This window comes from Schistocerca nitens, chromosome 5, assembly GCF_023898315.1.
Source record: "Schistocerca nitens isolate TAMUIC-IGC-003100 chromosome 5, iqSchNite1.1, whole genome shotgun sequence".
NCBI classification, from domain to species: Eukaryota; Metazoa; Arthropoda; class Insecta; order Orthoptera; family Acrididae; genus Schistocerca; species Schistocerca nitens.
This window is the reverse complement of record NC_064618.1, coordinates 737,268,827-737,293,864: the sequence shown is the minus strand read 5'-3', so window position 1 is coordinate 737,293,864 and position 25,038 is coordinate 737,268,827. Positions and strand designations below refer to the sequence as shown.

The 25,038-nt window shown below is 42.4% G+C and overlaps 1 protein-coding gene across 1 annotated transcript in view; it reads left to right on the top strand.

Moving 5' to 3' along the window:
• The window catches only part of LOC126260822 (hamartin), a gene marked incomplete in the record, with an annotated part of 282,514 nt that overhangs the window by 24,978 nt on the left and 232,498 nt on the right, over positions 1-25,038 (top strand). The window contains 4 exon segments of the mRNA XM_049958206.1: positions 1,309-1,518; positions 2,784-2,901; positions 2,980-3,115; positions 8,758-8,870. Coding sequence (XP_049814163.1) covers positions 1,422-1,518; positions 2,784-2,901; positions 2,980-3,115; positions 8,758-8,870 — 464 coding nt within the window.

The window sequence follows — 25,038 nt, the reverse complement described above, 5'->3', positions numbered from 1 at the left end:
CTGACACCACTTTATGAATTGTGCAGCTTTTTTTGTTGTATCATTGACCAGAGGAGTGTGGTATGTTTCTTCTGTGACTTGTTGAAACAAGTGTGAGCTCCTGTTATATTCAAATTTACAGTGTATGTAGGGCCAAAACACCAATATGCAAGACTGTGTCATTCGCTCTTGATGTTGGGCCCTGTTCCCTTTAGCGGACTTACTGCTTGTTGTCGCAAAATGTTTTCTTCATTTTGATCTGGAATTTATCCCAGCTTTTGAGCTTCTCTTTGTTGTTGGTGAGTCACTGTTGGGCTCTGCTGCCCAAGTGAAAGCACACATATGCCAAACCCATCATGTCATCCCACTTGTTTTATCTGGGGACTCAACTGGAATCCTTTCAGCCATTTTGTAGGGTCCTGATGAGTGTTTCCAGAATACAATTACAGATGCCTGATGTGCAGCTGACTTACAGCTGCTTTGGAATCCAGTTGTCTTCCAAATATAAAAACTGTTGTAAAAGTGTACTGCTTGTATTGTAGGCTAGTTCTTGTTTGTGTAGGTGACTGCTTTTATGTTGCCTAATTGGAGCTGTAGTGATACGTGTAGATATTTTGAAGTAGTCCATACCAAACAATGTCATTTATAACTACAGTAAAGTCCAAACCTGAAAGCAATGTCATCAGTGAAGTAAAACTCACGTAACTGGAAACATGTTTGTCACAGACAGAAATGTACAGTCAGAACAGAATTGGACTTCTGGACAGAGAATGCAGCTATTTACACAATTATTGAATATGCCAGAACATACACATTACAAACATATTAAACTGGAGAACCTCCCAGAAATGATTAATGTTAAATGACAAATAATTGATGGTGGTTTGGTCTCAACTGGCAACAGGCAGCATGCCATTCAGTGATGCTAACTTCTACTCTAAAAGGCATGCAGCACAGCTCTTGGCAATATAAACTGTTTTCTTCTTCTGCGTAATGCAGTACATTTTAAAGAAACTATAGTTTAACACAGAATATTGTTAAGAAAATTAATAGTAGCACGATTATTACATGCAAGAATCAGCTTAGAAGCGATCGCTAATGTTACTGTCGAACTTCTTAAAATTTTGCCACTTCGTAAAATTGTCAGTAAGTTTATGGATAGAAATATTACTGCAAAAGAAAATTATCAGTATAAAATAAGAATACCTTTATGTAAACAAAAGATATTAAAGGGTTATGTATCTCACTAAACAAGAAAGTTGTTATTAAAAGTTAGTTACAATTAACTGATCTTTTAATTAACAATTTCCCATTCTAAATTTGTTTCAGGCTGTTATCCAACAGGGACATGTCTCTTATTGGGACTGTACTGGTTGGTATTCCACAGTAAAAAGATTTACAAAACATTAGCTTCCCAGGTGTTCAATGAATGGCTTTAAAAGATGGCAGACATAGTTGAGTTATTTAACAGACTTGAATCAAACCAGCCTGAGGTTGTGGAAGAAGTTAAGAAGACGATCCACGATATCTTCAATTCGAGTAAGTACACAAAAGTTATTGCAGTATGTATGATTGTATGGCAGTTAATGTAATTACGTGTTTCTATAAGACAGTTCATGACTGATATGTATTAAACTGTATGATTATTTCCTCCGACACTGGAGACAATGCTCACCGTACATACTCTGTAAGCCACCATACAAGCTGTAGTGGACTGTTAAGGCAGCCAGTCCACAGTGAAATAGCCGAAAGGGCACGCGTCAACTCACGCCGTCTGGCGTTAAGTCTGGAACAGGATTCGTAATGAATGTGATAAAGAAAAGAACGTAGCTACTAGAACACTTAACTTTTATATTGTCCTTTGGTATACAGCATTCTGGATGATACAAGTGAGACTCTATCTTGAGGTAACTAATGGCGCCTTGCTAGGTCGTAGCCATGGACTTAGCTGAAGGCTATTCTAACTGTCTCTCGGCAAATGAGAGAAAGGCTTCGTCAGTGTAGTCGCTAGCAACATCGTCGTACAACTGGGGCGAGTGCTAGTCCGTCTCTCGAGACCTGCCTTGTGATGGCGCTCGATCTGCGATCCTGACAGTGGCGACACGCGGGTCCGACATGTACTAATGGACCGCGGCCGATTTAAGCTACCACCTAGCAAGTGTGGTGTCTGGCGGTGACACCACACAAGCCACAATATGGTGTATGGTGGAGGATACCTTGTATTGCTACTAGTGTTTCATTTCCTGTTCCAGACTTTTTCTATGCCTCTGTATGAGCCCTAATTTCTTTTAACTTGACCCTCTCCCTTCCCTCATGTGCCATCTCCCCCTCCCCCTCCACAAGAGTGGGTGCAGTTGTGGGTCCTTCAGCGTCTGATCGTGCTCTACAACACAAAAACTGATCATTTTGTCTTCCAGTGACATAAATATCTTAAAGCATGTGGTGATTACTTTTAAATACAAACATTCCATGGTCCAATTGTGGTGTGTGTTTGGTTGTCATTGGGCTGCCCCTCATACATCACATGGTTAAATGTGACAGTGTTCCAAAGTGTTTTCATATTGTGTGACTGAGACAGAATCTGGGTACCAGTCTGGCGTGACATGTTGAACACAGCAGAATGCAAGGTGAACCTAAGGGTATTATCAGATAGGTTGTACACATATTGCTCTCTCTCTCTCTCTCTCTCTCTCTCTCTCTCTCTCTCTCTCTCTCTCTCTCTCTCTCTCTCTGTGATGTTTGTTGTTATCAATTAAATCTTCAGCAAGACTAAAATGATTACACATAAGTTTTTCATTTTTCAGCCAAAGAATCATTTATGGTAAATGGCTTATTTGAATACTATCTTACCACAAGCTCTGTGAGATCAGCAGAAATTCTTGCAGGGGTTCGAGAGCCCCATGACAAGCATATTTTTGACAAGTGAGTATAAAACATTTTTCAGCTAGAAGTATCTCTTCATTTTTAATGAGCACTATATTCAAAACTGAATTTTTTTAGGATATCAGAATCAATGAAGGGATCATTAAAATTACAAGCTCTTACCTTACTTGGTCATATTATCAAGCGTCATCCAACCTGGATTTTCAAGATCACAAATCATTCTCTTTTCAAGGATATTTTAAAACTTTTGAAGGTAAGATCTGAATTTGCAATGAAGGTTAAAGTTGAATATGTTATGTGCATGTTGTGTAATATTATCAGAATTATTTCTTGGTATTATTAAACTCGTTTTTAAGCAATGTTTAGTGTATAGAAGAGCTCATAGAACACAAGAGACTGAGCTTGAATCATAAAAATATCGAATCACGTAAGTACATCAAATCCTACTGAAAATATTTTTCGGTTGGTCATTCTGCTGTGACATCTTTGTCGTACACTTGCTTCTGTAATGGCATCACAACGTTTCGGCATTTCTGAGTGAGAAGCAGCTCCACTCCAACTGCAGTGCGTTCAACTTTGTGCATGTGCATAAATTTCCAACAGGGCAACAATGCATGTGCATTTGTGTATGCATAATTTCCTGGAAATGAAGGCCGTGTGTAAAGCACATTGCTACCCACCTGTGGTAGGACTGTTTGTGCTTTTTGGTGGACAACTGGTAGCTGCGGCCCCTATGTGTTTGATAGTGTAGCGTGTTGAGGTTATGCTGTAAAGTGCTTTATATGTGCAATAATATCTGTTGACGCCAAAGGAAGCAAGCTTAAGTTTATAGGTGCATACAGAAAAGAAAATAGTCGTGTGGAATGCCACTTCTGTAGATTATTTGGATAAAAATTCGAGATGTGTTGTCCTGTATATTGTGTATTAGATAAAGTCTCTGATCATATTTCTGTAAAGAATAAAATGCCATAAATTTTGAAAACAGAGAAGGATAAACCAAAAATTGATGGAAAGTTTACTTGAAAAGAGTGGACGAATATTCTTGTTATGGTGACTTAAAAACACAACAGCTGAGGAGCCTGACATCTGAACAAAATAAGTGATGAGGTATGTGTAGCTTCCCAACAAACTACTAAAAATAGAAATGAAGCACACTGATGATGCAAAAACTATGAAACTGAAAAACACAACCTGTGTTCTAGTGGATTCTGGCGTCTATGGAATTCTCAGAATTGTCGAATCAGCAGAAGTTGACTACGAACCTCCCTTAAGTATTTCTCAATTTCAGAAATAATCACTTTTATTTTTATGTATTTATTTGTGTTCCATTGATCCAGTATGCAAGAGAATTGTGTGGATATGGAATGAGTCATAATTATACACAAGAACAGTAATTGTAGATGCTAATAGCTACAAATTTTAATATTGTGTAGGAACAAGATGTGCTAATAATTCAAAGTTTAGGCATTTCTTACAGTGGAAAGAAGTATAAAACAATCAGATAATAAATTACAATTATTCCACACTACAAGTTACAAATTTGATAGAATTGAAATGCTTTGTTTCGAAATGAGGAATAAATAATTCAAACAGGTATATAAGTTGGCAGTTACTAGCTAAAAAAAATTACTGCCAGCCTTTGCTACAGTTTCCCAAGTAGAGAATCCAAAATCTTGTGACCTCCTGAAATTTGCAGAGAAACAGTTATCATCACTTTGTATTTCTTGTACCTCTTCTGTTAATATACTGCTTTGCATACTGTCACTTTTGTGTTTTCTTTTTTTCACCTTTTCATCACAATACATGCAACAAAAACTCCCAACCAAGAAAGGGGATTCATAGCAGACTGCTTGCGCAATGAGGCAATGTGTGGACGCAAAAATGTCCATGCGCCCATGTGTTCTTTCCACAAATTTTTGTGCGTGCCCTGTTATACCTTTGTGCCTGTGATTGTGCGTGACAAAAAGAGGCATTGTGTGGACATGCCTTTATTACCAGTAGTTTGCGTTAATTATCAGTACAGGCACATGGCTAGTCATTGCACAGAGTCAAGACGAATGAAAAGGTACAGATGTAAGTGTGTGTTGTCACATGGCCTATTGTGAGTTAACTTCTTGTTCCTTAGTGTGTGTTGAAGATTAAGTTTCTGCAGTGGCGGAGTTTCAAATGCTGGGTGTCACTAGTCGGGAGGCAGTTGAAGCATTGGTTAATAAAACGACACTTTTGAGAGCAGATAATGCAAACTTGTGTAGTAAGCTTGCAGCTAAGGATGGACAGTAGCAATCAGCCAAGCAACCTACTCCTAAATTAGATCCAGCCACAGCTGATTTGATCATGTCCTTCTTTGGGAAGTTGACTGACTACATAACATCTTCTCTGGATACACTGCACTTTTCAGCTAGTATTGGGGATAGGGGTGTTCACAGGGTCAGGTAACAAAGTTATGGTTGGTCGGAGAAGCCAAGATGTCAGACATACAAAGAGACAGAGGCATGCATAAATTTGATGAATTGGAAAAAGGCCCACTACAAAGGTAGAAGCAGCAAAACAGCATGAGATTTTTTCACAAGCAGTTAGGTAGTCTGTCAAAGAAACATAGTGAGTCAGTGGAGAATTTTGTGGATGGAACACGTAAAGAGAATGTCCTGACATGTGAATTAGGGGTAAGTGATGAGGCAAATAGTCATGCTCCGTAAAGCAGGACAGAGGGCATTGGACACATTCTTAAGGGGTTTGTCATGTGAAATATCAACAAGGATTAGAGTGAGTACCCTAAAGGATTTATACTCTTTGATTGGATTAGCCACAGAATTTGAAGAAACTGATGTAACATGAATGTGGGATAAGAGAGGAGTATTCTCTACTAACTTGAGGTGTTGCAGATGTGGGAAGATGGGACATCTGCAGAGGCAATGTCACCAACCTCAGTGTGGTAGACATGGTATGGTTAGACACTATCAGTGTGATGGTAGAAATGGCATTAAGAAACAGGGGCGAATAAGCAAATGTTAAACACAAAAGGGAACCCCAGGTCCGCCACACGGAGTTCCCGATAAATTTCAATGCAACTAATGTTGATACAGAGACTGTGTATAGTATATGAGAATAGTGAAGGGTAGGAACAGCAAGTTTTTAATTGCCCCTTAGTTCACATGTGTCAGGACCGTGTAGATCAGAGGCAATTAAACCCTCCAAGCCATAATTCACCTGGAGTTGGAGATAGTGATGTGGAGTATTGGGATTCAGCTGTGGCAAATTTTCAGATTGGGGTGCAGTGTTTTAAGCTGTGCAGAGAAATCATGATCTTTGTAAGTGATGGTTACTGCATGATCTTGATTAGAGTTTCTTATAACAGAATATGACAAAATTGACTTTAGGTGAAGTATAGCTGAACTTTAAGGGGCAGTGTTCCAGCTAGGGAATACATCAACCAGTGAAATACAGATGCAAGGTGCATCAGTCTCAGTGGATGAACAACTTGAACTGCCGTCAGGAACACTAAGGTTTAATTCGCTTGCTACAAGGCACCAGGAAGTTGGTCTTGGTAAATATGAGACTGGAATTGTCTGTTAATGGATTGTGCTTGGTAGAACCACTGTCAGAAAATGATGTTTTAGACACATCATGTTACTTTTTAAGAAGACATATTGTATGCATTTGGGAGGAATTGGGTGAGAAAGTAGTGCCTGTGAATTATAATTTTAGTGCCAATGGAGCAGAGTTCACCAAAGGAATGTTGGTCGTTAATTTGGAAGTCTTGGACGATATGGGTGGGGTCTAAGTCATTGTGCACCAGGGTAGTGTGCGAACTGATGATGATAAAACTGCATTGCATAGGAAGTTGGAGCTCTTAAGGTACTGATAGATTGGAAATGAATTTATTAATTTGAGGATTGATTTTTCCATGGGTGTTGTTACCAGTGACACCTATAACATAACATAACATAGCATAGTATCCCTACAGGAACTGAGTCACCGGTATATCGTAGACCTTACTACGTAACAGTATTAGAAAAATTCATTGATCAAGAGCTAGTTGATGGAATAATAGAGGAAAGTGCTAGTCCATGGAGTGCAACCGTGGTGGTTGTGCAAAAGAAATCACCAGACGGGACTTAAAGATAGAGATTGTGTTGTTACTACAGACATTTTAAGAGCAAAACTGTGACCGATGGGGTATCCAACCGCAAATACCACTGAAGCTATTGACAGTGTAGGGCAGTGCAAGTACTTCTCTACCGTAGTTCGGAGTAGTGAGTATGAAAACAGCATTCTCAGTTCTGTGGGCTCTGGAAGATTAATTGCAGCAGATTTGACAATAAGCATGGAAAAATGTCACTTTGTGTTTGAACAAGCTACATATTTAGAGCATGTTATTAGCAGTGAATGGTTTGAGATGGATCCTGTGTTTGTATAGGCAGTCCCTATCGGAATTTCAGACTCCTAGCGATGCCAAGAAGTTACAGTCTTATCTAGGATTCGTGAATTATTATAGAAAATCGATAAGAGGTTTTGCAGATCTAGGGTGATCAGTTATGCAACTTTTTTAAAAGGGTGTAAAGTTTGAATGGACTAAGAAATGCCCACATGCATTCGAGGAGGTAGACAGAATTAACATTGGGTTCAGTACTAATTTTTCTGGATTAGAGGAAAGAGTTTATCTTGTCAATTGATATGCTTCCATTCTAGCTGTAAGGTGTGTTCTCAGTCAAGTAGTGAGCAGAGGAGAAGCCAGTGGTGTATGCCACAACAGAAAAAGAGATGTTTAGTCTATCTGTGGAATCACATATTTTTGATTTTATTTGTTTGGGAAGTAGTTTTAAAGTGGTAACTGGTTATACAGCTCGTAAGTGGTTGTTTGGGTTTAGGGGCCATTCTGATAGACTGACTAGATGGGCATTGAGATTAAGCGATTTACATCTACCTCTACATACATATTCCACAGCTACTGTATGGCGTGTGGTGGAGGTACCCTGTACCACTACTAGTCATTTACTTTCCTGATCCACTTGCAAATCAAGCAAGGGGAAAAAGACTGTCTGTAAACCTATTTATGTGCTCTGATTGCTGATTGCTGGCAGAAGAATGCTAACATCCAATTATTGCATAAAATCTCCATGGTTGTAACCGTTTATTCTATTTCAGAAGTTAAAATATCACATTCACATTCAAAGGGGAGGTGGGCTACTTTTAACTGCGCCCCTGTGTACTTCCGAGTTTATGAAAGGTTTTCTTAAATATGTATCATTTCCATAAATGTACTGTGTTTGCAGCAGTGGGCACCAAAAACATATTAATTAAAATCTATCCTACTCAATGTATGACATGTGACTTAATTAAAAATAAAACATTATTTATAAGCACAAATAGAATGTAAAAAATGACATATGTATATGTTTCATTGTAGAAAAGTGTCAGAACTCTTAAGTAATCAGCAGCTGTATATTTGATAAAGACATTAAAGGTGACATGACTAAAGTAAATGGCAGGTCTTTGGGGTTAATGCTGGAAATTACTAAAACACCATTTAATCCCAATGTTATCTTCAGTCTCATTAGTTCTGAAAAATTTGTCTGTCTTAATGTTTTGTCATTGGCAAAAACATTTTTCTTGATTTATGAAAAACCTTATAATTTGAGTAGTCAGCTTTGTAGCAAGAGTGCAATGTGTGTACATAACAGAAAATAATTTGTGTATTATGGTGCTGCAAATTAGTGCGTCATGGAAGAAAGCTCGTCATTCCATTACATTGCCCCAAATGCTTGCAGCTTCATTTGCAGATGGAGCATTGTTCATAATTACTCCAGTGAATAGTTCAAATTTCCTTAGTTGGTTTTTGATTTATATATTCAGTATTTCACACTCATTTACTTACACTGGCCACTTTTGATTCAGGTGGAGACAGATATATTGCCTCTCATGAGTGCACTACTGGTGCTAATTGTATTACTTCCGATGATACCTGCACTGCTTGGGCCTTATCTCCAGGACATATTCGAAGTATTCAGGTATATATTATTTTATGTTTTTGCTTACATGTTCACACTTGCATGCTTGGTCTCTTTTATGGTATATATGTATAATCTAGTATGTGTTTATAAAAGGTTTTTACTTACAAAGGTTTACCTCATATCTCTGAGGCAGGTATAGATATGATGGCTAAACAAACCAAAAAGAATTTTCATTTTTTGGAAATAAGTGGTTGTTGTATAGGTAGCAGACTGCATTGGAAATGAAGTTGCCTAAATATTCACGCTTTGTATACACGTCACCATAGTGTTGGTATCAGCTGAGTAGAATGTAGGCCTGCTGTCTGGTGTACTCATACCGTGATGTGTTTGTACTCTGCAGTAATAAGTAAAGTTTTGTTGACATGGTGTTTCATTTAGGCTTGTGAAGGGAAAAAATAACGTTTGAATGGATTTTGTACAGAGAAAAGTGCTTCAACAGTTATGATAAACAGTCTATAGCATCTAATAAAAAAACTTAAATGCCTATAAAAATCTGTCGCACATGTGTGTATTGAAATTGTTGATCAATTTAAGAGTTGCCCTACCCTCTGCTACCTATACTAAATATGTAATTAATACACTGTCTTCATATTTCATATAATTTGCATGAAGTACTCTTCGATTTATAATTCCAAGTATTCCGACTGGGAAATAATGTGCATTGAATCATAGCAGATTTGTGCACACCTGGGCATCTGTTGTATGTGCTTCCATTAAAGTACTGTAGTGTTCGCAACCATCCTACGGGTAACTGTCACTGTGCATCTAAGTTTTAAATAATCCTTTGTGACAGTTAGTCGCAATGAGCAGTATATACAATCCACATTACCTCATTTGTAACTGGAAATACACCCTGCTCCATTGAACTGTACAGAGAATGTAGTTTTATTTTTATCTCAACGAAACTGACTATTGTTAGTAGTAATTTTCTGTATTGAGAAGATTGTCAAGAAAGAGGTTTCTGATCAAAAAACTGGAAACTATGCAAAGTGTGTGTGCTGCAGTTTGGCACTTCACCAGATGTACTGCAAACAAGCTTTCTTCACTTATTTTGATGATGATCATTACATATTCCACACTCAAGGTGTGGTTTTTGGAATTACAGTGCAGGGATTGAAATGCATTTATGAATAGAAAACTTGTTGTAGATATTGTGTGTGGAATTCTGTATGAACTGAAATGTGACTGTATTATATGAAGATTTTTTTGCTTCTGTGCTGTCGCTTGTTATGGTTATGTTTACACATTGTGAGAATCAGATATCTGAAAAATGCAGTCAGTCACCTTCAAATGTTTGATATGTCACCTCTTTTGAATGGAACATCACTTTTGGCATAAATAACAGCTCCTCCTGTCTGCGGTGGACATCTTGCATTGGACTTGGGTAAAATACACTCTACAAAGGATACTTAATATTTCTTCACTAAGTAAATTATGCTCTGAGGTACAAATAATATCATAGTAAAGATAGTAATGTGTAATTTCCCAGGCTTCTACTATCAGCAAGTGCTGGGTAATGGAGACTTCTCCTACCGAGAGATAACTCTCCACCTTGGCTTAATCCAGCTAAAGGGTGTTGCCTTCTGTTTCAACCTGGTGGCTTTAAAAGACAAATGTTTCCCACAGGATGGCTTGCACTTATTATAATACCCTATGGGTAACACACTCTTGGAAGTATCAGCAGGCAGCATTTCTTTATCGTAGTACTAGGACAGGGCTTAACAACTGGCCGGTTTTGAGCGCGAGTACTCGCGTCTGCTCAGGCCCGTGCTCGCGAGCAGGTGCAAGGTCGCGGAGTAGGGAGGGAGGGGAGGGAGGGGAAATGCGCGCACACGTTTGAATAGGGCCGCAGCGTGCCTATTGAATTCGCGCCGACTGTGTAACGTTTAAAGTACTACGATCAGCTCTAACAGTCACTTCGCTGGTTAAGAATCATGTCAAGTTGCCGTTGTGTAACCCCAACCATGCTTTCGCAGTTGAACCCCCACTGGGAGGAATTGTATCTGTTTACAGAAAAAGATGGTGTTGCAAAATGTTTAGCATGTCACAAAACGCTGAATTCTTTTAGGAAATTTAATTTGCAGCGACATTATACACTCCTGGAAATTGAAATAAGAACACCGTGAATTCATTGTCCCAGGAAGGGGAAACTTTATTGACACATTCCTGGGGTCAGATACATCACATGATCACACTGACAGAACCACAGGCACATAGACACAGGCAACAGAGCATGCACAATGTTGGCACTAGTACAGTGTATATCCACCTTTCGCAGCAATGCAGGCTGCTATTCTCCCATGGAGACGATCGTAGAGATGCTGGATGTAGTCCTGTGGAACGGCTTGCCATGCCATTTCCACCTGGCGCCTCAGTTGGACCAGCGTTCGTGCTGGACGTGCAGACCGCGTGAGACGACGCTTCATCCAGTCCCAAACATGCTCAATGGGGGACAGATCCGGAGATCTTGCTGGCCAGGGTAGTTGACTTACACCTTCTAGAGCACGTTGGGTGGCACGGGATACATGCGGACGTGCATTGTCCTGTTGGAACAGCAAGTTCCCTTGCCGGTCTAGGAATGGTAGAACGATGGGTTCGATGACGGTTTGGATGTACCGTGCACTATTTAGTGTCCCCTCGACGATCACCAGTGGTGTACGGCCAGTGTAGGAGATCGCTCCCCACACCATGATGCCGGGTGTTGGCCCTGTGTGCCTCGGTCGTATGCAGTCCTGATTGTGGCGCTCACCTGCACAGCGCCAAACACGCATACGACCATCATTGGCACCAAGGCAGAAGCGACTCTCATCGCTGAAGACGACACGTCTCCATTCGTCCCTCCATTCACGCCTGTCGCGACACCACTGGAGGCGGGCTGCACGATGTTGGGACGTGAGCGGAAGACGGCCTAACGGTGTGCGGGACCGTAGCCCAGCTTCATGGAGACGGTTGCGAATGGTCCTCGCCGATACCCCAGGAGCAACAGTGTCCCTAATTTGCTGGGAAGTGGCGGTGCGGTCCCCTACGGCACTGCGTAGGATCCTACGGTCTTGGCGTGCATCCGTGCGTCGCTGCGGTCCGGTCCCAGGTCGACGGGCACGTGCACCTTCCGCCAACCACTGGCGACAACATCGATGTACTGTGGAGACCTCACGCCCCACGTGTTGAGCAATTCGGCGGTACGTCCACCCGGCCTCCCGCATGCCCACTATACGCCCTCGCTCAAAGTCCGTCAACTGCACATACGGTTCACGTCCACGCTGTCGCGGCATGCTACCAGTGTCAAAGGCTGCGATGGAGCTCCGTATGCCACGGCAAACTCGCTGACACTGACGGTGGCGGTGCACAAATGCTGCGCAGCTAGCGCCATTCGACGGCCAACACCGCGGTTCCTGGTGTGTCCGCTGTGCCGTGCGTGTGATCATTGCCTGTACAGCCCTCTCGCAGTGTCCGGAGCAAGTATGGTAGGTCTGACACACCGGTGTCAATGTGTTCTTTTTTCCATTTCAAGGAGTGTATGTCGTACCATGCGAAAGACTACGGAAGAGGAAAATGTGATGGACCAGATCGTGCACGGGAAGTTATTAAACTTAAAAGGAAGCTATCCGAAGAAGATCTGGACGACGAAGAAAAATCAACTGAGGCAGCTCTCAGAGTGAGCTACAAAATTGCTTTGTTTTTAGCATTATCCCTGCACCCCTTCACTGATGGCGATTTAATAAAAGAATGTTTGGTAGTTCCAGCGGAACATTTGTGTCCATCTCAAGTTGAACAGTTTCAGATTGTGCCATTATGTAACATGACCATTATGCATCGCATACAGGACATGGCAGACGACGTCCATAGCCAGCTTGCAAATATCTGTAAAGATTTTATGGCGTATTCTCTAGCTCTGGACGAAAGTGTTGATATCACTGGAACAGCGCAGCTTGCCATATTTATTAGAGGTGTTAATAGAGATCTTCAGGTGAGGGAGGAGCTCCTCGATGTAGTAGGAGGTGATATTTTAAGTAGTGTTGAAGAAAGTGTTGAAAATATAGGATTGTCATGGAATTCTTTAGTTTGTGTCTACAGACGGTGCACCAGCGATGACAGGGAACAAATCAGGTTTCGTTGCGCTGTTGAAGGAGAAAATGCAAAAACTGACCGTGCCGAATAAAATAAGGGGCGTTCAGTGTGTGATCCACCAGGAAAACTTATGTGCAAAGAGTATCACTCTAAAAAATGTGATGAGTGTTGTTGTTCGTACAACCAATTATATAAGGAAGCATGGGCTACAACACAGACAATTTAAAAGCTTTCTTGAGGATGTAGAAAGCCAGTATGGTAGCCTGTCGTATTACAGCGAAGTCCTCTGAGTTAGTCGTGGCGAATTATTAAATCGATTTTTTTCCCTAATAGATGAGATAAATATGTTCATGGAAATAAATAACATGTGTGTTCCTGAATTGAAAGAGCCTTCATGGAACTGTGATCTCGGTCCTTAGCAGATTTAACTAGCCATCTGAATGCTTTGAACATTTCACTACAAGGTAAAGATCTGCTAATTACTCATTTCATAGATCGAATACGAGCTTTTAAAATGAAATTGACACTTTGGGTGAGTCAGCTGGAAACAGGAAATCTAGCTCATTTTCCTAAATTATCATCCATGCAAAATGTTCACAAAGACTGTGAAAGTTATTCACATAGTTTAGTTGCCTATAAGGAAGAATTTGATCAACGCTTTCAAGATCTGACAGCACTAGACAGTGATTTTGATCTGTTCTCCTCTCCATATTCAGCGAATATTGAAGAGATTTGTCCTGAGCTGCAACTAGAAATTATTGACCTGCAGTGTGACAGAGAATACAGAGACAAATTTCAGAATAAGAAAAACATTTTGGAATTCTACAGACACTTACCTCAGGATAGATTTCCTCATTTGCACGAACTGGCGGCCACAATAATATCAATGTTCGGTTCCACGTATGTTTGTGAACAACTGTTCTCTGCAATGAAATGTAACAAGATGCGCCTGAGAAACGCATTGTCTGATCGAAATTTAAACTGCTCGCTGCGCCTACAATGCGCAAGAACATTACTTTGAACATAGACGCAATTGTAAAGGGCAAAAAGTACAAGATAACCGAGAATCCCACACTTCAGTGACACCTTTTATTGTGTAAAAGTTCACAAATTAATACGAATGTAGATGCATACACTAAGTAAAATTATGTGGCACGTGTACATTCTGCTTTATTTGTTTCATTTGTCGCAGTAATAATTCGTGAGTGATATCCCTGCGGGTGGCCGCGGATTTACATTGACTGGCGGCAGCCGTTGTGTGCCCCACGTGACTCTCCCCACTCTCCGCTCTGGTCCAGTAGTGGGGGTAGCGTGCTCGCGCTGCTCCGTGCTCGCGCTGCTCCGTGCTCGCGCTGCTCCGTGCTCGCGCCTTGCTGCTCACAGCTTGCTCCGCGAGCACGTATGTTGTGAAGCCCTGTACTAGGAGCACTAACAGGAAGTGGCCAATCGCAGTGCCTACTTGCTGCTCTGGTGGGCGTGCCTACTTGCTGCTCTGGTGGTAGATTGCCCCCAAAGGCCTGTATGTTTAAGCAACTTGAAGCAGGTGAATTGGAATTGTTGGTCGGCAGCCTTGGTAAGATAAGAAGGCAAATTTTAGTTGGTCAGTTGATTTGGGGGAGGGACCAAACAGCGAGGTCATCGGTCCCAGTGGATTAGGAAAGGATGGGGAAAAAAGTCAGCCGTACCCTTTCAAAGGAACCATCCCAGCAATTAGGGAAATCACGGAAAACCTAAATAAAGATGTCCGGAAATGTATTTGAACAGTTGTCCTCCAGAATCAATCCAATGTGCTAACCGCTGCGCCACTTCGCTCCGTGGCAAATTTTAAGCTCACTGGGGTGGAGGTGGTGTGCAGATGTATTTCAGAAATCGGTAGTCAGGGATCAGAAAAATGGTTTGTTCTTGAGGCGACTGTTGCTGTTTAACGAATGTACATGACAGCTTGGAAAGAGGCCACCTAACAGAGCGAGGAGTAGCTAGGCTAGCTGGAGGCATAGCCTTACTTATGAAGCAGACTTGATGAGGGTATTAGAAGATAATAACTTGCATTTTTCTCCAATGGAAATTTGAAGTATGCAGTTCTTCTGTATGTCTTTACCCTCTTAAACTTTAGACTGTGATAGTGCACTGTTTATAAATGAGATTGTAGAGTTCTATTGGTAAGGGTGTAGTAACTGACGTTGGTATTCTTTGTCCAGTCCAGTGACTGGATTGTTGAGTTTTATGAAACTGGCCATATGGCTGCAGGGCACTGATGAGGAGTATAGAAGAAGTGACTTTTAATCCTGTCTCATGGATTGATGCGAGGCTAGTGACCCTTATTTTGTTTGATAACATACATGTAGTGGGGCATAAAATTTTTCCAGAACTGCCAACAAACGTTTCAGAGGAAGTCAATGGAGAAAAATGTGCATGATTTGTCGTGTACAGCACAGTGAGTTTGCAGACTCTGGCTGTGGCCACAAACTGGACTTCATCAGATCTATGAAAGCTCAGAGACTGTGGATGAGAAGGAATGTATTAAGATCTGTTAGTGACATATCTACTTTACCTTTAATTCCACAAAAATTTTGATGAAATAAGCTTACTGATCCTTCTGATCTATGCTCTCATTTACTGAACCAACTTCCAGCGTTATAGGAACCTTCTTCACACTGGGAAACATCCTACATGACATAGCACTAAAAACATTTTGGCACTTCTCTACATTGTTACAGGAATTTGGCCTTGGCTGAGTCCAGAACCACCTATATACTGTCACTTACAAGATTAACCAACTCCTTCCACAGGAAATGCAGACTCCCATTTCCCCTCCACCTCCCCCCAGTCACTTCTCACCTCCCCTCCCCTCCCCTCCCCTCCCCTCCCCTCCCCTCCCCTCAAGTCTAGTGTTTTCCTTTCCAGGCTTGAAGTTGTGCTAGAAGTGATCCTTTAAGAAAGGCATGAATTTAGCTTTGTCTGGGATTTCAGTATCAGTTTTTTTGACTGATTCTCCAGAAAAAAGGATTTTGATGTATTTACTTGAATCTTACAACCTAGTGAAGACAATGTAATACCAGCAAGAGTTCAGTAAGGTAAAAGTACAGCCAGACAGTATCTTCATAGGTTGTTCGCTTGCTGGCAGTGTGGGGAAAAAGTAATGGCCTGTCAATTCATGATGCATAAATGGTAATACTGAAAGAACTCAAAAGTACTTCCATCCCAAAGTAATAACTCAAAGATTCAGAGATGATAATCAACTTGCAATACAGAAATTTACAAACAATCCTGAAAGGCAAACTTATCAAAAAGACAGCCAGCTTGAATGACAAAAATATAATACATTTCTAGAAACATTTATTTCTTCTTCGATAGCTCTTTCCCTTTATTTGCAGTACTAATGAGTTGCCGTCAGGGTCTCAGCATTGTTTTGCTGGGGACTGGTAAGCGCTGCAAATCCTCTGTCAACGTAAGCTCTGTGCATGCTTCAGTGACCACCACATGGCGTGGCGGTGGAACGTTGTGTGTCTCAGGAAATGGGGAATCTTGGCTTGACCGCCCAGCTTGCGAGGACAGGATAAACCTCAAAAAAAAAACCTCAATCTCAAGGTGTGGTGTGCACTGATGGGATGCATGGCAGTCGCGGTGGAACAGTCGGTAGTGGGCAACCTCTGGGGAACCTGCTGCACCTCAGTTGTATAAGGCTTACTCAGGCACGTGGGGCTCTGTCTGAGTGGACTCTTATTTTCCTAGCTGCTCATGGGACCGAGATGGAACCATCGAAATTATCATCTTCTCCTCACAGTGGGAAGGGTGTACCGCCTGGGAGTATTCACTCCCATTCATCCAAAAGAATGAGAGAAGGTAGTCCTCTCGATAATCAAAATACTTGGGACTGCAGTAACAGGGCTCGTGAAGTCATGAATAACATTGTGTTTCTGGTGATAAAGAGGAAGGAGGGGACATTTGAGAAAGTGTCCCCCTTTTGTATCCTTAAGGGTTTGGAAGGCCTCGCTGGAACATTAAAATCTATAAATCGATTGCGTAATGGCTCGTTGTCGGTTGAAACTAACTGGTCAAAGCAGGTAGATCTTCTTAAGAAATTGCAGAAACTGGGTGACTATGATATTGTTGAGATACACACCTCTCTCAACTCCGGTAAGGGTGTTGTTATGTGCTGAGATATAATGGACATGGACATAGCCGAACTGAAGCAAGAATGGGCATCTTAAGGAATAGTTGATGTAGAGCAAAGAACGTGCAGGAATTGTGGAGCAACTGAAAAGACTGCCTATTTCATTGTAACATTTAATTCTCAGACATTGCCTGAACATCTTTGGTGGGATTCCTTTGACTTAATGTTTGGCCTTACATTCCAAACCCTATGTGGTGCTATAAATACCAACATTTTGGCCATACAACCATGAGTTGTGGAGGTGAAGCGGTCTGCGGGAACTACAGAAAAGCCACTCAGGATACTGGGACTCACTGCCCATCTCCAGCAATCTGCATCAATTTCTCTGAGAACCACCCAGTCTGGAGCCGAGACTGCCCTGTTTTTGCTGAAGAACACAAAATACAGGAGATAAGTGACCAAGCAGATCCCCCATGCCAAAGCCAAAAAAAAAAAAAAAAAAAAAAAAAATGTAAGGTGACAAAACCTCCTATCTTTGCAACCTCATATTCTTCCATGGTGCTGAAACGTATTCCCAAGACGGACACTTCGACCAGACGACGCCTAGTGTGCCTGTATCCACCACAAGCACCTGTACATGCACATGTAAATTTCATGGGAAAAAGAGTAAGGATAAAGAAATCCAGGGAGCTGCACCAGTAAAGACCAACAACAGTTCCACAACGACCATCCAGAAGGTAAAAGATGATCAGAGTGCAGAGTGCCTCTCAATGCCCCCCCCTCCCCCCCTCATCCTCCAAGGGACAGGATGCAGGGAAAGGCTTATGACGTTCAGGTCAAAAGCTGTCCCAAGTGCCATCAGACATTATTCTTTTCCATCTGACTGTTGAGGAGGATATGGAGATAGATGCCTTGGATCCAGGCAGCCCCTCCACTCCCCCTGTCTTCAAGTGCTTCATCTCCCCAGTGCAAAGATAGGAGTAAATTAAAACGGCACTGATGACATGGCTTCCATACTACAGTGGAACATGAATGGTTCAGGACTCATGTGGAGGAACTGTTTACAAGAAACATATTTTAAAGATACAGATGTCCCTGTGCTGCAGGGATATATGCTCTAGCACAAGGATGATCTATCGGGGGAAAGGGCCAAGGGAGGTGTCACAGTGTTTGTCACTAATATGCACCACTCCTCTGTACTCCCCTTGGCTACTGACCTGCAAGCAGTTGCAGTTCAAATTCATGTATGTTGAAGGATCACTGTTTTCTCATTGTATTTACCTCCGCAAGATGCACTAGACTCTGAGACTCTCATGGATCTAATCATACATCTCCCGTGACCATTCCTCCTCCTGGGAGACTTCATTGCCCATCATGTCCTTTGGGGCTCGACCAATACTTGCCCTTGGGGTTGGGTTTTGGAGGGCCTCATGATGTCTCAAGAGCTGTGTATCCTCAACACGGATACTCACACACATTTCTCTACTGCTACTGGGTCATTCACAGCCATCGACCTCTCTTTGTTCTCCCGCCCTCGCCGACACTCTTCAGTGGGAGGTCATTGACGACCTTCATTCCAGTGACCATTTCCCAATCCGCCTTCACCTACTGAATGGCTCACCACCTGAAGTTAAGCCCCCAAAATGGTCAACAGGGCCAAGTGGATGCATTTCAGCCAGCTGGCTGTGTTCGAACACTGCGACAGCATCCAAGGATGGGTGGACCACATAACACAAGCAATCCATTGTGCCGCTGACCTCTCCATCCCACAGTCCTCAGGTCATCTTAGGAAGCAACCAGTACCTTGACGGAGAGACGAGTGCCGTTCTTAGTCATTCTAAATGCTGACTGACAGCAGACAATCTCAGGGCCTTTAGAGTCGTGAGGGCCAAGGCTTGATGCATCGAGGAGGATAAGAAAAGATCAGGCAAGTGTTCCTAGACTCCATCAATCATTCCACTTCTTCTATAAAAGTATGGGAAGCCATCTGGAGGGGTTCTGGTAAATGCAGCTGTTTATGGATAGCAGCAGTGGTGAAACAGGGGTGCCTCCAAACAACACCCAAAGACATTGCTCACACGTTGGCTGAACATTTTGCACAAACTACTGCCAATGGAAACCAGGATCCGGCATTTTGTCGGTATTGTGTGACTGTAGATGGAAAAGTTGGACTTCCAGGTCCAACAGTTGTAAGGCCTACAATTCCTCTTTCTTCATGTGGGAGCTCGAATCTGCACTGACTGAGATTTATAACACTGCACCCAGTCACAACCAAATCTGGTACTGCATGCTTTGACATTTGCCAGTGGCACCAAAGAAAATCCTCCTCAAATGTTTTAATCTAATATGGCAGACAGGCAACTTCCCCAACTCATGGAGGGAGGCATTTCTGATCCCTCTCTTCAAACCAGGAAAGGACTGCACATGTCACAGTAGTTATCGGAGTATCGCACAAAGGAACTGTGTACGAAAGACCCTGGAGCGAATGGTTAACCATTGTCTGGTCTGGTTGTTAAGAGACCAGGAAACACCTTACCGACATCAGTGTGGATTCCGAAGATTTCGGTCCACTGTCGACATTCTGACCCTCCTAGAGGTGGCTATTCAGCAGACTTTCCTCCATAAGCATCACTGTATTGGCATATTCTTTGGTACAAGCGAGGTATAAGATACTACTTGGAGACACTGTTTTCTCGCACAACTGCATCAATGGGGCTTTCGTGGCCACCTCCCCATCTTCTACAGTCTTCCCTTTCTCAGCGGTTTTTTAAGACCCGATTTAGTGACAGGCTGTCTGATCGATTTGAGCAGGTGAATGGCTTTCCTCAGGGCAGTGTTTAAAGTGTTACCCTCTTTGCCATAGCCATCAACAGTATAACATCTATGGTAAGGAGTGCTGTCCAGTGCTCCTTATTTGTAGACGATTTTGCTGTTTTCTATCCTTCCTCAGTGTTGCAATGGTGAGCCATCAGTTGAAATTTAAGAGTGCAGAGGTTAGAGGAGTGGGCTGCAAAGATGGATTTCCAGTTTTTTGCGGAAGTGTGTGTGTGTGTGTGTGTGTGTGTGTGTGTGTGTGTGTGTTCATTTTAATCGTTCTCGTCACATTTTTAATTTGCCTGCATTGACTATGGGGGACACCATCCAACATTTTAGAGATACAGTGTGTTTTCTGGGCCTCATTTTTGACTTCAGATTGTCGTGGTTACCACACCTGCGAGACCTGAAAGCCAGAACCCTGAAGGCACTGAACATTAATTGCTTTAGCCACATGTCTTGGGGACTGGACAGGGCACATCTCCTTCAGTTTTATCGCGCTTTTGTGTGTTTGCGGCTGGACTATGGTTGTATGGGTCAGCGAGGCCCTCTTACTTGTGGATCATTGACACTGTCCAACTTGAGGTGATTTGGCTGGCCACAGGTGCTTGTTGGACCAGTCCCATACCTAGCATCTGTGTTGAGGCAGGGCAACTGCCACTTACCATCTGGTGCCAGCTCCTCATGGTGCTTCAGGTGTGCAAGTTCCTTGCAGCTCCAACTTCACCTTCACACCATACTCTTGCTTGTCTACCTCTGGATCGCCTTTTTTCCAACCGTCCACAAGGCATGACACCATTTGGGATCCTTGTGCAGCATGTGCTTGAGTCACTTGGTGTGGAGCCAGTGCAACCCCAAAGTTTTAACTTTTCTGCCACTGTGGTTACTGGAGAGACCCAGAGTGATTTTAGATTTGGTGTGATACAGGAGGGATAGCACTCATGCTCCCATTTTTAATGCAATATTCTCTGACATTTTGTCTGAGTACCGTGACCGTGTAGCTGTTTTTACAGGTGGGTTTAAGCAAGGGGGGGGGGGGGGGGGGACACTATTGGTTGCTCTGCCATTTTCTCAGATAGTGTCCTCAAGTTCAGACTACCTTCACAATTTACCACCTTCGTAGCAGAATTATATGTGAACTTGCGAGCACTAGAGCAGATGAGATATTCTCCCTGTGTTAGATTTCTCGTCTGCTCAGATTCTCTGAGTGCCTTTTACTCTCTTCAATGTTTGAACCCAGCAGATACAGTAATCCAGGATGCCATCCTACAACTACAATGACGAGGGAAGTAGGTGTCTTTCTGCTGGGTACCTGGGCACATTGGAATTGCGGGGAATGAAAGGGCGGATCAAGCAACCACGGAGGCGTGTAGTGATACTCTGGTATTTCGATGTGCTATCCCCCTACGTGCTATCACCTCGCTGTTGAGATACAAAGTCATATGTCGATGGGAAGACGAGTGGCTGGCAGTGACAGATAACAAGCTTGTTGTCATCAAGCCCACAATTTGGCTGTGGAGTACTTTCTTCCAGCCACATCGGCGAGACAAGGTCCTTCTTACTCGTCTTCGCATAGGCCACATGACATGTGGATTCTTACTCTGGTAAGAGGACCTTCCAATGTGTGGTGCTTGTGGCGTGCAGATCATGGTGCACCACATTTTATTGTATGCATTTTATTTGCCAACGAATGGACTGTGGTGGATTAGCTGGCGGATCTGCCGTCTGTTTTATGTAATGATCAAACGAATGTGGTTAGGGTTTTAAAACTTCATGAATTGTCCGACGTTTTTAACAAGGTTCTTAATGTGTCAAAGGGTGGCTGGCTCACCCTAGTTCTTGTAAGTGGTCAGCCAGTCACATGTGCCTGTGTATTTCTTTTAGTTCTTCTGTATTCTGTTTTCTCTGTGTTTTAATTTCTTGATTAGCTCTCTTCCCTCCTAATTGGTTTTAGTGTAAGTGAGAGAATATGTGATACAGAGTGCTTGTGTGGTCATTTCGAGTGCATGTTCATCTCCACTTTCATTTGTTTTCATAAATGTAAGGGTGCTGATGACCTCGCCGTTGGGTGCCCATCAAATTCTCTCTCTCTCTCTCTCTCTCTCTCTAATGAGCCAGCAGTTTGTGTAAGTAATTGAATTAGAATATCATGTAGGAAGAAATAGCATCTGCATCATATGAAAAACATTCACAACCCAGTTGTAGAATTTCACTACAGACAATCCTTCAAAGGGCTGAAGAAAGTCATCAGGGAGGGGGGAAAAAAACTCATTACACCAAAAAGAGAGAACTTTCAGAACAAAATTAAAACTATATTATAAATTGTTGTGGCAGAATGTAGTTTCTCAGTATATAACCTCCCTTGCGCAGATATGAAACTGTTGGTAATTGACGAATTACACAAGATATTAAATAACTTACTGTCAATAGTCAACACATTAAATTTATGCTCTGTTGGTGTAGGTAATTATGCAGAACCTTTAAAACTTGGCATTCCAAGATGCCTGTGGCGAGCATAGGGCCTTGAGCTATTGCAGTGTTACTTCCTTGATCTGTGCTGTAGTTTTACCCTGTATTGTTTCTCTGGCTTGGTGTCTGACAGATTCCCTGCTGACAACCTAGCTTGCTTGAGGACATCAATTATTTCTTTTTCCACTTTGTTTCTTTATTTCACACTTGTGATCAGTTAACTCCTGTTTGGTCTCCATGTGTGACCTCCACCTTTCCAAATTTTTTTACAGGGGAAGCTTGCCAGTCCATGTGGGGGATCACACTATTGATGAGAGCTGCCACTTCCTTGTGTGTGCCTAGGAGTAGATATCTATCTGTTTGGGGACAATGGGACTCTGGACTGTAGCCACCAAACCAGATGGCCATAGCTCTGCCTGAGTAGTGCCCAAGGGGAGGACCCTCTTTTGGAGAAAGCAGCAGTGTGGCAGATATCTGGCACCTAGAAAAGACCTAAGTTATCAGCTGGAGGCTGTAACGCTCTGGCAGTCTCTTCAAACTTGGATTCTTTAGTGCCTATTGTTATTACCCTAAGAACTTCTTGGTCCCACCATGAGAGGGAAGCTCAACCAAGCAAAATGCAGAAACCTAAATCTCTTTGTTTCTGGTTTGCACTTAGTTGAATGGAGGGTCCTTATTACTTAATAAGCCAATGTTGTTTGTGTATAATAGTGAAAGTGTATTTGGAGAAAAATCTTCCCGTAGTAAAATACTGAGTGGTTCCATCTTTATTAAAATGGTGAATCCTGTCCAGTTTCAAGCATTAAAAAACCCTTGATGTGCCTGTTATCATATCATCCCATAAATGCCTGAAATGTTACAGGTTTAAATTTTCACTGGAACTTAATGCTGCAGATGGATGAAGAGCTATGCTAACACTTTGAGAAATGATTGATCCATTTCGTATGTCATTTATGTTGAGGACCACCAGACAAAATGATTTACCCCAGAGCGTTCTTCCTTACTTTTGAGGGGACTTACTTCCCGATAGTCAAAATCACAGTTTACCTTTGTAGTGGGAAACTGTCAAAGAGAATTGAAAACAAAAAAATACAAATTGCTGGAGATCACACTGTTGGAATGTATGTTCACGGATGTTCCACCCTTACCGGTGACAATGATCTTAACCAGGACGCCCTTAACATGATGATTCATTGAGAATGCAATAGGTATTACTGTTGCCTACTGGAATATCCTTTTGGTTTGCACTCTGTGGTCCTCTTCAAGAAATGTATTTCACTGGTGACCATTCTCTAACACTTTAAGGTTACCATGCCTTCTACTTGAACCTTGGCCCTGGAAGAATGGCTTGAGAGGTCTGTACATCAGTTTGCACAGATATAATCGGTGAATGGATTCCGCAACATTCCACATTGGAAGCAGTAGCAGTGAGAGTGCAAATGACCCCAGCAATCACTGTTTGTAATGTTTCTTTACTCACAGGCAGGGCAGTCGAGATGGCCTCCTTAATCCCCAACAATCCTCCCTGCCCATTTTGTGTGCATGCATGTGCGTGCGCGTGTGCACCCATTGCACATTCTTTCCGAAGACCCTGTCCTTTCTTTATCACCACTCGACAGACCCATTGGCATTTGGTGTTACCTGACAGCCAAATAGCAGTCGTATACCTTCGCTGTCGCCTTCCCCTCTTCTGTCATTGATGAGGCTGTGTGGGTTGTCTCCAACACGATTATCCTTGTCACTGGAGTTACAACCCTTTCTACATGCCCACTCAACTGGCAGCCTATGGTGGACCAAAGACATTGTGCGAGCTATTCAAAACCATTGAACAGCCCTACAGTGTCTCAAGTGACATCCTTCAGACTGCTGCGCATGCAAATTTCTATGCCCCTTACGTTGTCTGACTGTGGTCTTCTTCTTCACCAACTTCTTACCGATCTTGATCTCTCTCTTTGTCAATGATGTACACCCTCCCCCATTAGTGTCACCCATTGCACATTCTCTTCCCCCAGCCTCATGGCTTCATTACAGTGGTCACTAAACAAGTCATTTTGATGCTGACCACTTTCCAAAGACCCTGTCCTTTCTTTATCACAACTCGACAGACCCATTGGCATATTGGTGTCACCTGACAGCCAAATAGCAGTCGTATATTTGCTGTCGCCTTCCCCTCTTCTGTCATTGATGAGGCTTTGTGGGTTGTCTCCAACACGATTATCCTTGTCACAGGTGTTACAATCCTTTCTACATGCCCACTCAACTGGCAGCCTATGGTGGACCAAAGACATTGCGAGAGCTATTCAAAACCATTGAACAGCCCTACAGTGTCTCAAGTGACATCCTTCAGAGTGCTGTCATCACTTTTAAGTGGCTTTGCGTAAAGACTAACAACCTAACTAACACAATTAGAAGGAATACTGTCTCTTGGGAAACATATTGAGCTTCATTCAAGGTGTGAGTCAAATTATGTGGTCTACTGGAGTGCTCAAGATTTAAAACTGTTCCTTGTTCATGATGGTATTGCTTCCAATGTGCTGATTCTTGCCAAACATTTCGTGACTGTGTCAGCATTTTATCATCAGGCTACTCTTTGAACACTTAAGGCAAGTTAAATGTACCCTGTCTTTTACCCTTCCTTCCAGCTGTAACCCTGTTTGGAAGGTAGCAGACAAGGTACTGGCAGAATTGAAGCTGTGAGGA